At 32.4% G+C, this 13,628-nt stretch overlaps 1 protein-coding gene and 1 long non-coding RNA gene across 2 annotated transcripts in view; both read left to right on the top strand.

Annotated features, from left to right (window-relative positions):
* LOC101888412 (semaphorin-1A) overlaps positions 1–13,628 on the top strand; it is a 620,253-nt gene that overhangs the window by 546,082 nt on the left and 60,543 nt on the right. Inside the window, 4 exon segments of the mRNA XM_059128225.1 lie at positions 7,466–7,554; positions 8,055–8,196; positions 8,364–8,485; positions 8,896–8,976. Of these exon segments, the coding sequence (XP_058984208.1) occupies positions 7,466–7,554; positions 8,055–8,196; positions 8,364–8,485; positions 8,896–8,976 (434 nt within the window).
* On the top strand, positions 265–758 carry LOC131804992 (uncharacterized). Its single transcript, XR_009343449.1, has 2 exons — positions 265–484; positions 544–758. It is a non-coding gene; the product is annotated as an uncharacterized LOC131804992 (long non-coding RNA).

The following is a 13,628-nucleotide window of genomic DNA, read 5'->3' as shown; positions in this document are numbered from 1 at the left end:
CACAAAATTTTAAAATTCCATCTTTATCCGTTCCAAATTTAGTACCATTTTCGTAAGTATGCAGACTTTCCAACCATGCCAGATTTTTAGCTCTATCCATTCACATAATACCAAATTAACCACAATACCTTCTTCGCACTATGCCAACCGTGCTCATAATATATCAATAATTCAACCGTGCTCATAATATATCAATTCTAGTTCTGAAATTTCATATGAAATTTACAAAATACCAATATAAGTTTGAATTTCGAACCTTCCCAACATACCAAAAATACAATACAGCTTGAGAACAATATTATAAAAATATAATTTTTCAACAATGCTTGAGAAACACTTATGTTCCACAAACATTTCTCAAATCTGTCCCTTGTTGACAAATTAGTTTTGATTTTTTGTGAAAATTGTCAGCAAGAAATTATTTTCTTTGGCAAAAAACAAAATCACGCGAATTTAGGACCCATTTGTGGACCGAACCCTTAAGGTATGGATGAATAATAAATCCGGGAATCTTTTACATAAATTATTCCAATCCCATTTCAGATTGGAAGCATCAAAAAAGTTGCAGGAATTCAATGAATGTGTAGTCTTAGTGGAAGAGATGCAGAAGTTCAAATAAGGGAGAAGAAAGCGTCAGGGTATCAAGGCCACATGCGGCAGTGACTACTGGGATGTCCATCAAGAAAAAACGTTAAAAATGATTAAAAACTAAAAAAAATAATATTTTATACTATTACAAAAATAAGCTTATTATAATATTATTTTTGTAAGCTTATTCTACAATTTCAAGTATAAGCTTATAAATAAGGGTTCCGTTTCGATTATTCTATACTTGTTATACAAACATTTTTCAATGTTTTCTCAAGATTTCCTCAAGCTTAAGGCTTATGTTCATAAGCTTATTGTAATATTATTCTCAAGCCATTTTGGTATGTTGGGTTGTCAATTGAAATTCATAAAAACCAATATAATTGAAAACAATTTAAGTTTAATTTGCCTTTCAGAATTTATTTGAAATTCAGAATTCCCATTTAAAATAGGAATTCAGATTTTTATTTAAAATTTAGAAAAACCATTTGAAATTCAAAAACGTTTATTAAAATTCAGAAAATTCCATTTATATAATTTAAAATATTTCTAAAAATAAATAAAGCAAATCTTAAAATAGCCATAATGTCTGTAGAAATAGTAAAAATGGGATTGAATGTAATTCGAATCTCCTTCTTATTGTGGAAAATATTCAATCTCATAATGAATTGAGGATTTCCGAAACCTCGAGGTTTTTAGTTGGGCGCAAAAATTAAATTCCAACCGGTACTTTAAATAGAAATTCTTATTTTCATTTGATAAATTGGGAGTATCAAATAAAATGTCCGAATATTCTAAATTTCGAATATAATATCAATATTTTAATTTAATTATCTGAAAATATAATAAAATGAGATTAATTCCATGTACATTGAATTAATCACATTCCATTACTAATTATTACTAATTTTCAAATAGATTTACTGAATTACAACTGTTTTTTACTGAATTTTAGTTAAAATAGAGTGAAATTAATGTGAGCAGTTATATTAACATTAGGACGGATCGACTTAAAATATTCCGTTAACTGAGTGTATACAAAATATGGAATTATGGAACGTGCCTGAAAAAAAGTTTTGTCAAGGCCCTCGAACAGTGAGCCGTGATTCACAGAATGAAAAAACTCTTCTAGACTAATAAGGACAAAAGTCCCCAATAGCTCATATTAGTCAAGCGGCCTGCAAGATTAAATCAACTGACGATAGAAATAAATTGACCACCGCTACGGATCGATCAGTCAACGTTGTTTTTTAATTCATTAAAAACGTGATTCTCTAATGACTATTTTGTGTTTCCAAACAAATGAAAATAAAACGATAACAAAAAATTCCGCTTTTAAAATGTTTTAAAATTGTTGTCTCTTCTTTTATTGGGTATCTTGTGAAAAACTTCAAATTTCGTTTTTTAAACTTCCTAGGTATACCTAGGTTCTTAATGAGTTGACAATTTCATATTTTATTAAATCATGCGTTTTAGAAAATTTTCTTAAATTTAAAGATATCATATTTATTGGGCATTTAGACTTTTTTGTACTATTGTTACTTATTTCAAACAAACTTATATATTTTTTAATGGCATATGTCTTTGAATGAACTACACCCTGAACAATAACAATATCAAATACCGATCTAACACCGTATTTTTAAATTTTATTTTTCTTGACATTCATTACAACTAAACTGTAACTTTATTGTCATAGTTGTGTGTATCGTGTCAACCATGTGTGTGCTCAAATATACAAAAGCCATCTATCACTGGACAAGCACAGACTAACCAGTCCTTCCGTATTACCACCTCCTAAATAATAGTTTTATCACTTACCACTGTGACTAGCTTGTCAGATATGTCTAGCTTAGCTTGGCTGAGTGAGTCCTTTTGTATTAAATTGCCTTCGTTGCTTTGATTCCTTTTTTATGGCCATCATATTTTCATTGTTTATTTACACAAGCTACCAATGCCAACAACAATGTCTGCAAGTCTAATATTATTTATTTTTATATTGCTGTCAATTTTTTTAAGTAATGTATACATCAATGCCATCTATTCGTTTATGATAACGAAAAGCAAACGAGAATCTTTCTCGCACCACACGTTCGTCGTCTGTTTGTCTGTCTTCACTCTTTTGAAGGGCTGTATCATATTTAGCTTAGTTATCTATGTCTTTCCTTTGACCGCACGGCTGTAGGCAGTATTGTTTTTCTTGCTTGGTAAGTATTTTTCAAAATTAGAGAGCTACTTGACATTGATAGAAATCTTCCAATAAGTTTGAAGGTTCTTTCCAACTATTGACAATGACATTCAGAACAAATAAAAAAGTTGTAAAGCTCGGAAGGCCATAGTTTTGACAGAGAATTACGTTGTTTCAGACTTGGTTTTCGAACGTTATATATAGTATTTGAGAAGCAAACATTTCTTCATTATATAGTTCTATTTTATAGTTTCATTTTATAGTTCTATTTTTTAAATGTGTTGTAAAAAACATCAAAACCGTCATAGGAAATTTTCTGCCAGAGGAATCTGTTCCCAGTACAAGTCTCTCATGTTAAATTGTAGAGGTTTTGGGTTAAAACTATGATCTAAATTATCAAAATACTGAATATCGAATGGTACTGTTGTAAAGGGACTATACGAAAACATGGGCATATATAGACAATATACTGCAAGAAGGATTTGTTCACAATACAGATTTCTGATACTACATTTTGGAGAATTTGATTCAAAAATCTGACTAAATTCATCAAAATATAAAACATCGATAGGTACCGTTATATGAGGACTATACGAAAATGTGGTCCAATCTGTTCCTTTTACGAACTTCTATGTAAACTTTTAAAGATTTGGATTTTAAAATCTTACTTACTTAAAATCTCAAAATACTGAATATCAAGAGTTGCCGTTTAATGCGGACCAGCCGAAAATTTGGAGAGATTTAAAATAGTTAAAGATACATTGGCTTTAAAAAAGGGCCATGTCGGCCCAATTTCTAGTATGATCCCAAATAAAGAGTGAGATGAAAAAACTGCAACCAACTTCAGACTGCTGTCATTTATAAGCCACGACGTAAAGGAAGTGGACGGAGGAAAACAGCAACATCAGATGAAGTGGTTCGAAAAGTAAAGAAGCCGAAAAATGGCTCGTGAGCTGAATATTTCGCAATACCCCATTCGGTAAATATTGAAAAATGAGCTCGGGGTAAAGCCATTGAAATTCCAAAAATTGTAAGAACTTACCGCAACAGAAAGAAAATAGACTCAAAAGAGCTAAAGAGTTGCTTCGCTTGGCCGAAAGTGGTGAACTGCCGAATTTGGTTTTCCCTCATAAGAAAACCATAACTCAAGCGCCGGCATGGTGATGGTGTGGACCACCCCAGCAGCTGATGGTCGCTCTCCGCTCGTATTAATCGACCGTGGCATCAGAATAAATGCCGAATATTATCGCGAAAGTATTCTGGAAGGTTTATTAAAGCCTTGTGCACGCAAACATTTTGGCCGCAGACCTTGGATATTCCTAACAGGATTCAGCACCATTGCACTCAGCACGCTCCACCCAAGAATGGTTACAAAATGAGGTTCCTCGCTTCATTTCCAGCGCACAATGGACACCAAAATCTCCGGATACCAATCCGTTGGACTAGTGTGTCTGGAGTATTTCGGAAAGCAATGTTGGCACTAAAAAATACCAAAGTGTCGATAACCTCAAGCAAGCAAAATACCGGTTTCATTGACCGTTTGAAGGCCATAATTCGTGCCATAGGTGACCAATTCGAACAAATCTAAACTTATTCTAAAATTTGATGCTATTTCCGACATTTTTTGCTTTGATTCAATAAAACTTAAAAAAATGTAAAAATAATGACATTTGACTTTGTTGCAGTTTTTTTTAGTATAGGTAATATAAAGTTCAATGGTTGGACCAAAACTATCACCGTATTGTTATCTGTAATATTGTTCAGGGGGCTCAATTTTTGTTCTATGAAATGTGAAAAGTTTTGTAACAGAGAGAAATGTCAAATGATTTTTATCAATAATTTTCTCTTTCGAGTTGATATCTCTCAGGATATGGCATTGAATTGTAATCTAGTGAAGTCCCACTCTCAGTATGCGACACTTGCGCCGTTCATTAACCACCTCATCAGGAATATAAGATGCTATTTAGTGTCTAGACGAAGATCAGTTTTGGAAAATTCCATTTATACTATGTTTTTAATGTATACAAAGGTTGGAATTTTCCCTACATCAATGGTATTTGTCTTCCAGTTTAGATACTTTACAAGTGTGTCGTAAATTAGAACGCTAAGACGACGGCAACACTTTTATTTGATTCACATTTTCATAGAATAAGAAAACCTCTTCAGATCACTATGTAAATGAAGTCAATGAATTCTTAGGAATCTTAATCAGAAAATAAAAAAAAAGTGTTTATACACATGTCTTCAAATTTAGCTCTACTTTCATAATCTGCTGAATTTTCCCTGTAATTATATTTTGAGTTGCACAGTGTCATTTTAATAAATATTTCAATATTGCTATAACCTTTAAGAAATTAAGGATATAAGAGTCGAAAGATTGTGTCTAATAATTTATCTTATTTTGAATAATGTCTATGATGGCAAATATAAATCAAAGTAATTATCAAAATTGATTTAATGAACCCTTAATTATTGCTGTGTTCACATGAATTCTTCAATTTCCCCATTTTCTTTGGGATATAAAGGGTAGTGAGTTTTGTGTTGACATTTATATCCAGACACAATTGAGAGTGGGTAATATTTGTTTAACATGTATTTATTTATTGTTTGACAATTGCCGCCTTTATCTTTATTTAACAGATAAAAACAAAATAATATTTATGTTTACTGGTCATGCAAATACAACACAAATACAAATCGATTTCAAAGAATGTCATAACTCAAATTGATATTGCAGAAAACTTCATTGTAATATTTTAATGGAAACATATTGAAAGTATTTGAAATAACTGTGCAACATCAAATCAAATATAATTTCAGACATACTACGGCCTGAATAATTATTTTCTTCAGTTTTATACTTCCTCAAGTAAAAGAGCGCCAATTCATAGTGTTTTCAAAATTTAAATTTGTTACATTTCTTTGCAACCAAGCCCACCGGGTCCACAACATTTACACAATCCAGCAGAAAACATAAAATTAAAAAATTGACATAATCGATTATAAGATTATATATACTAATCTAATTATTCGAATGTATTAGATGAAATACTGCAATGTTAACATCAAAATCCTTAAATGTTGGGAGTTCGCTTGGTTCACATTTCGAGAACTGTAAAATTTCCCTTTTGAAAAGAATAATAGAAAAATGTTTTCCTTTTACACCAAAAAGTCTTCAGAATCTTTAATTTTGACCACATCCAATTTTTCTGCCCAAACTATTTCAACGTCTTCATATGTAAACACTAGAAACCAACAGTGACCTCAATATCAAATTGTAAAATTTCAGCTCAATCCCTTCGACGAATACAGAATTTAGTAATATTTATTACGTATATGCAAAATAATTCTAGGATGAAGAGATGTACTTCATCCTAGACACCAACAGTGATCCAAAATTGGCACCGTTTAGTATTTTTCGAGCAAGACCTCAATATAAAGTTTCGGGATTCCAGCTATATACATTCTCTAAATTCTAAATTTAGTATCGTTTAGTACTTTTCGTATGATTGTAGTGCTTATTTACAAAACAGTTCCGTATTTTAATCATATATTGCAACAAAATTTTTCACACTTTCAGTTCTATATCTTCACCCAGTACCAAATTTAGTACCATTTTCGTACAAATATAGAGCGCATTTCCAAACGCACCCCCAAATCTCAATTCCAGATACTAACAATTTTCTAAATATTTAATTTTATAATTGTATCTCTATCCCTTCAACTAAGATCAAATTTAGTATCATTTAGTACTTTTCGTACAATTGAAATACACACTACCAAAATCAACTCAATATGCCAAGGCTACACATGAACCGCGACTCTAATGCAAAGTTTTAAACTAGCACTCGTGTACTTGTAGTACCCATTTCCAAAGCCGCTCCTTTATTACAAACCCCCTACCAGCCTCAATACAAAATTTCAAAAGTTTAGCTTCACCCGTTCACCGGGGCTATACCAAGACGTGAACCTGAGTACGCGATTTTTTGTCATAGGCTGTAGTCCTCATTAAGATCTTCAGATGCGAAATTTGAAACACTTCCGATAAATAAGGTCGCAAAAATCATCAAAATACCCAGTTAGCGGGAGGTACCGCCATATGGGGGCTATACGAAGACGTAGACATGCACACACAATTTTCTGTCATAGGCTGTAGATTCTATTACGAACTTCAAATACCAAGTTTGAAACAATTCCGGTGAACGATATCGCTAAAAACATCAAAATACCGAATATCAGGAGGTACTGTTATATGAGGGCTATATGAAGACTTAGACCTCCACAGACAATTATCTGTCAGAGGCTGCAGTATCCATTACGAACATCAAATTACAAATTTTAAATAATTTCGGTGAATGATGTCGCTAAAATCATCAAAGGTACCGTTATATGGGGGCTATACGAAGACGTGGACCTGCACAGACAATTTTCTGTATTAGACTGTAGTATTCATTACGAACTTTAAATACCAAATTTGAAACAATTCCGGTGTATAATTTCGCTAAAGCAAAAGAAAATACCCAATAACGGGTAAAAATGTTCAATGTTATGTTACATATATGTATATATATATTTAACTTTTGTGGTTATTAAATTAGAATTTGAAATAAAGATTCAAATAATTGGATTATAATTGTCACTGGTTATTTTTGAAAATATTAAAAAGTTATATTTATGTTCTCTTTTCAGCACCAAATTTTGTCAGTTCTTTTACGCAAGGAGACTTTGTATATTTTATGTTTCGTGAAACGGCTGTGGAATTCATAAATTGCGGAAAAGTAAGTCAAAACCTATATGAAATAGAAAAAAATTAATATAATTAAAGAAAATCTAATAAAGCTACGAATTAAACACTTACATACACAGTCCCGACTATGAAATAATCATTTCAATATTTCATCATTTCCTTGCATAATACCTAACTCCTATTACATAATTCTCTTACCTAAAATCCCACAACAACAAAAACCAAAAGGTCAATGCTTATATTCTGTCATATTTAGAAACCTTAAGGGATATAAATTCCTTTCGACCATAGAACGTCACACTCCAAACTCATTTCCCTTGGGTAAAAATAAAATGCCAAACATTTTTAACAGTTACCAGTAAAAAAAAAACTTTTCTATATTTTTTCCATTTTATTTCACTCACACTTTTCTGTTTCTCATGTTTCGTTTTCGTTTTGCATGAATTTCCTATAAATAATGATTAATTACTTGCTACGTCCGACTAACTTTTCTCCATACCTTGTTCTCTTCTTCTCCTTCTCGTGTTCCAGTCAATATTTTCGCGTGTAGCTCGTGTTTGCAAATGGGACAAAGGTGGACCACATCGTTTCCGCAATCGTTGGACATCATTTTTAAAATCACGTTTAAATTGTTCAATACCAGGCGATTTTCCATTCTATTTCAATGAGATTCGTAAGTATCAAATGGCGAAATAACTTCAGCAAATCTGGAGAATGAAATTATGTATCCAAATTCGTTTTTTCCATTAATGGAATTCTTTGGATATTTTCCGCAAAAGTTGTATTTCGCTCTAATATAATATTGTTGTGGTTGTTTGTTTATTCGTTTTTTTCTCGCAGAATCTGCTAGTAATCTTGTCGAAGGACATTATGGTCACTCAAGCGCCAAATTGATTTATGGCGTTTTTAATACACCAACAAATTCAATTCCTGGCTCAGCAGTTTGTGCATTTTCATTGCAGGTAAGTTCAACATTTATGGCCGTTGTTTATTTCTCTTAGCATCTCTTTCGCTGGCTCTCTCGCTCGCTCTTTGGCTACCGCAATGTATCTGGTATGGCTTTTCCTATATTATGTACTGCATACAGACACACTCACATAACATGACCAAAATTGAAATTACTTTAGTCCGTTTTCATGGTAAGCTGCCGCCACGAAAAAATTCAAAATCTTTTATTTATCCCTTTTAACGGTCGGCTCTGCCATGAATGGATACAATGTGTGTGTGTGTGTGTCTGTATACTGGTGTTGGTTTGAAAGACAGCCAGATATTGGGTAGATGGAGGGAGCCAAAGACATCCATTAAATTTATTAAAGCAATTTTTTGTATGTATTTTTTTCATTTTCTTATTTCTTTTCTTTCTCGTCTGCAGGATATTGCGGATACATTTGAGGGCAATTTCAAAGAACAAAGTGGTATCAACTCTAATTGGCTGCCGGTCAATAATGCTAGGGTAAGAACAATAATATTGTAAATTCTTTACAATATCCTTAACTCTTTTTACCCAATTACTATGTTTTGATTTACTCTGCACTACTATAAGTGAATGAGTACATCAAATATATTCCAAAGTCCAAACACACAGAGTATTGTGTACTGATATTTTATTATGGCGATCGCTTGCGGTGATTTCCATTGGATGAATTTAAAATTTGTAAAATCGAAAACAAATATGGTGGATTATGCAGACAGACTTTCTTCTGAAATATATATGATCGTATGATAATGTGATACATGAAACCGAAGAAAACTTGTATATGGGCGCCCCGTGTAAATCTGTAACAATTCTCAACAATTTCACATAAAAGTGCCAAATTTGAATGTAATAAGTAAAAACGTGTTAGATCGGACCTAAACATGGGAACTTAAATTACAGGTAAATCGGTTGTCCCTAAAATTCTTCAAATTTGGGCACTCAATATAATCGAATCAAAAATGCCAAATTATTAAGCTATCATCAGTCAAATCAAAAAAGCACTTTCTGTGGAATATTGAGTCCTTCCAAAACCAGGCGACATCAAATTGTTGTACAAAAAAGTTGCTCATTAAATTTTAAGTTCGGCTCTCATGAAAAATCTTATTTTGCTGTTTTCGTGGATTTTTTAACATTTAAACGAAAATTTCCAATATTTTCTTATTGGTAACGCTTTGCAGAACTCTCTTAAGACTTCTGAAAAAAATATTGACGATTGTCGGGTAAATGATAAAAAATCGAAAACCTCAAAATGTCTTTCTTTGCCAGTATATCTTCCGGTCCAAGAAATGAAGAACGAAAAGGACATAGAAATAATTTAGTTGGAATTGATCTGTCCTTGGAGGTTCTTAATATACTAACCCATGATTTTTATCCCCAAAAGGAATCTTCCAGGCCCAAACTTTTACCTTTTGCAAAATGTGTTTTTACCTACTTATGCGTCCAAATAAAGTGGCCAGGATCTATTTGAGGTTTACGTTGAATGTGAAACAATATTGGAACATTTTTCATAAGGAAGATATTCATTTGATGAGACTGAAGATTACAGTATTACAGTAAATAATGTGGAAAATTATATATGCAATGTTCAAAATTCCGAATAGAATCTGGAACCGCTATAGCAACTATACCAAATAAGTAACTTTCGCAGGGACAGTAAATATCTATTATGAAACTGAATTGCCAAATTACAAATAATTTTATTGCAAAAGGGATATAACAAATAGTGGAGCCATATGAAACATTTTTTAAGTAAGGGATTCTTAGGGATACTAATAACTCTAAATTGCAAACTAGAGACTAAAAAGGCTAAAAAGGTGAAAAGGCAAAAATCTACGTAGTAAGAAATACAAATCGGAAGTTATTGATATATGAAGATACAGGGTGAGATAAAAATCTGCAACAAAGTCAAACGCCCTAATTTTTACATTTTTTTTTAATTTTATTAAATGAAAGCAAAAAATGTCGGAAATAGCATCAAATTTTAGAATTAGTTTGCTGCAGTTTTTTTCATCTCACCCTATATAGTTATAAAAAGAACAATTCATGTTTTCTCACGATTTTTTCGTTCGCTTCAGCAACTCGAATAAACATTTTACATCTGACCGACTGATTGAGTTTGACTTATTTCCACTAAGTATGATCAAACATACTCAATCATACTCATTCCAACCCAGCATACATTGTATGCCTAAATATTTTATATTTCTGCTGAGACTTCATTTATCGACTATACAAACAATAATCGTATATTACTTGATTGATTGATATCCTACAATATATTGAATGTTATCCATAAATAAATTTACAAAAATAATGGATAGAAAAAACTTTTATGCTAAAACCTCTTACATTTTTTATTTCAATCCTTTGTGTTTCACATGCACACAGGTCGCACACATATTTAAGTTATTTATTTATTTATAAAGTGGCAGTTTGCTGCAGTACTTCAAATGTAGGTCAAAGTTAATTAAAAGTTCCTTTCACATATGCACACATTTGTTGTGGAGCCGAATGTTACCAGAAACTGATGGATTTAGAGGTAAACGAATAAATGAAAGTAGAAGGCTTTGACATACTAGGTGTTAATTAGGCCGAACATATTTGATTACTTGTACATTAAAATTCATAGGATTTCTAAATGTGTTTAAAAATTAATAATTTTATGTTGTCGGAAATAGTGGGTTTAATAAAAATATATAGACATTCAAATTAATAAAATAAACTTGGGTATAAAGGCAATGACTTATTTAAAAAAAAAATTATTGTAATTTCTGGCTAACATCACGTACATTACAAGCTATCGAAACCTAATAATAAAAACATAATCTCCATTACCTCTAATGAATAATTTCTTACAAAGAAACAAGACAAAACTTTACTACTGATCCATTTCAAAGTAATGAGTAAAGACGGCACACAATTTACACATTCGACCATTGCTAATCAATATAAAAAATAACCTATCCTTGAGCAGCATTTCAACACATGGGGAGCGTTTGTTATTTTTGCACTCCATTCATGTATTTGGAAGAAGTGGAGGCTCAGACCACAAGTCATACACAAACTAACCACAGATAAAAGAGCCGCATTCTTACTGGCATTCTTCTGTTCTAATCCAATTATTAGACGCTCATATAAACTTAATGACAGTTGTAGCGTTTTTCAGACGGAGATTCTTGCAATGAAAAAGGCAGCGGAAATGGTAAGACCAGTCACTAGAGATATACGCGATATTTAGGGGGCCCTTAAAGCTCTCAGGCAAAGTGTCATCAAATAAAGAGTAATTTTCAATTGCCAGAAATCCCTCAATTTTGTTGGGTCCCAAACATAGCAACATAGTAAGGAATCAAATGACTGATGAATTAGTTCGAGGTGGTTCCCTGTCGATTGATATACGCTTGAGCTTAATTTTATTGAAGAAATGAGGGGTAGCCAAGCTTGAGCGTATTGGTTAATCATAATTTGGGTCATTATCATTTTAGACGCTCCAGCATGGCATAGAGGGTATATGATCTTGTCATTCCGTTGTGATTCCTCCAAATAATAGCGTTAGACCCTACAAAGTCGATTCAGTGACTTTTGCCAAGACTTTTGCCTGCATGCAGGTCATGTTTGTAATTGGGCCATGTCGGTCTACGTTTTGCCATATAACGGTAATCTTTATTGATTTTCGAATTTAAGCTAGTGGTATTGTTTTAAAATTTACTATTTAGAGTTCTTAATGGGTTCCACCCCAATGGCAGAACATTGTCTATATGGGTCCACGTTTTCCTATCGGACCCATACAACAGTGCTTCCTAATAATCGGTATTGTGATAATTTTAGCCACATTTTTCATCGGAAGTGTGTGATATTTGATGTTCGCGACCGATACCAACCACTGGAAGGGACAATTGTCTACAAAAGCCCTCATCTTCTTATACATTCTGTTATTAGGTATTCTTATGAAATTAGCCACATATTAAAATAATTTGTCTAACTATTTACAATCTCCCAGGACAGAACATTACCTAAACAGATCCACGCATTCCTGCCAATATAGATTCACATTTTCTTATAACGATACCTTCGGATAATTTATATTTTTTACGATTTAAATAACAATTAAAAATATATAAAAATAACGGATTTTTTTTCTGTGTTTATAGTTCGTAATATGTTCTACCTCTAGTGTAGAACACTGTCTATCTAGATCAACATTTTTCTAAACTACCCATATAATCTTATCTCTCGATAGTATAAAAGTCTAGTTTTGGTATAGCAGTGATATAAATTACAATACTTCCAAGACATGTAGGAGGGTCTTGAAAGACCCGAATCCTCACACTTTTATGTGCTCTTCAGCCTTTTGAATTAAACAAATTGGTTGGAGAATATAAAAACCCTACAACCCATTATTCATACATATCTAATGCCTTTGTGTTTGATGATTTTCAGTCTATGTATTCCTATTTAGGGATTTCAATCACGTACATTTTACAGCCAGTACCTTTTTTTGCTTTCCTGCATGAGAAAGGCCAAAATTTGCTAAAAGTGACAATTTCTACCTTTTATGACATTATTTTTTTATAAATACAAAATAAATGTACTCTCATGCTCTGTTTCATACCCATCCATTGTCTTTTGTTGTTGCTATTGTTGTTGTCGTGACAGCGGCTCTTCATGATGCTCATAAATATAAATCAAGTGGCTCTCTACAAATCTGCACATGGCCTCTTGATATTTTAACCAAAAAAAAAAAAAGAAAAAAAGCACAAGGAAAATGGAAACTGAATACAGACAGCATTAACAACTCAGCATTTAAACCGGCAAACGCCACGCCCATACCACAACCGTAGACAGACTACAAATTTATGAAAAACAAAGGACCCATAACTCTAGTGTATAGCAAAAGCTGAATGAATAGGTAGCCAAAAGGGAAATTGGGAAAGCATGAAAAGACATGCCATAAATATGCAGCACCAAAACACTGAAATTTCTCAGGAAAAAATATTTTTGGAAACACATATAGGATTAGCAGAACCAGAGCATATTTGTCAGCAGCAACTCCTTTGTACAAATGAACTTGAAAACGATGAACGAATCGACACAAATCTAGAGTGACTGACACTCTATACCTTGACAACTGA

The sequence above is a fragment of the Musca domestica genome, unplaced genomic scaffold (assembly GCF_030504385.1).
Source record: "Musca domestica strain aabys unplaced genomic scaffold, Musca_domestica.polishedcontigs.V.1.1 5, whole genome shotgun sequence".
NCBI lineage: Eukaryota > Metazoa > Arthropoda > Insecta > Diptera > Muscidae > Musca > Musca domestica.
The sequence above is the reverse complement of the archived record's forward strand: the minus strand, read 5'-3'. Positions and strand labels throughout refer to the sequence as shown.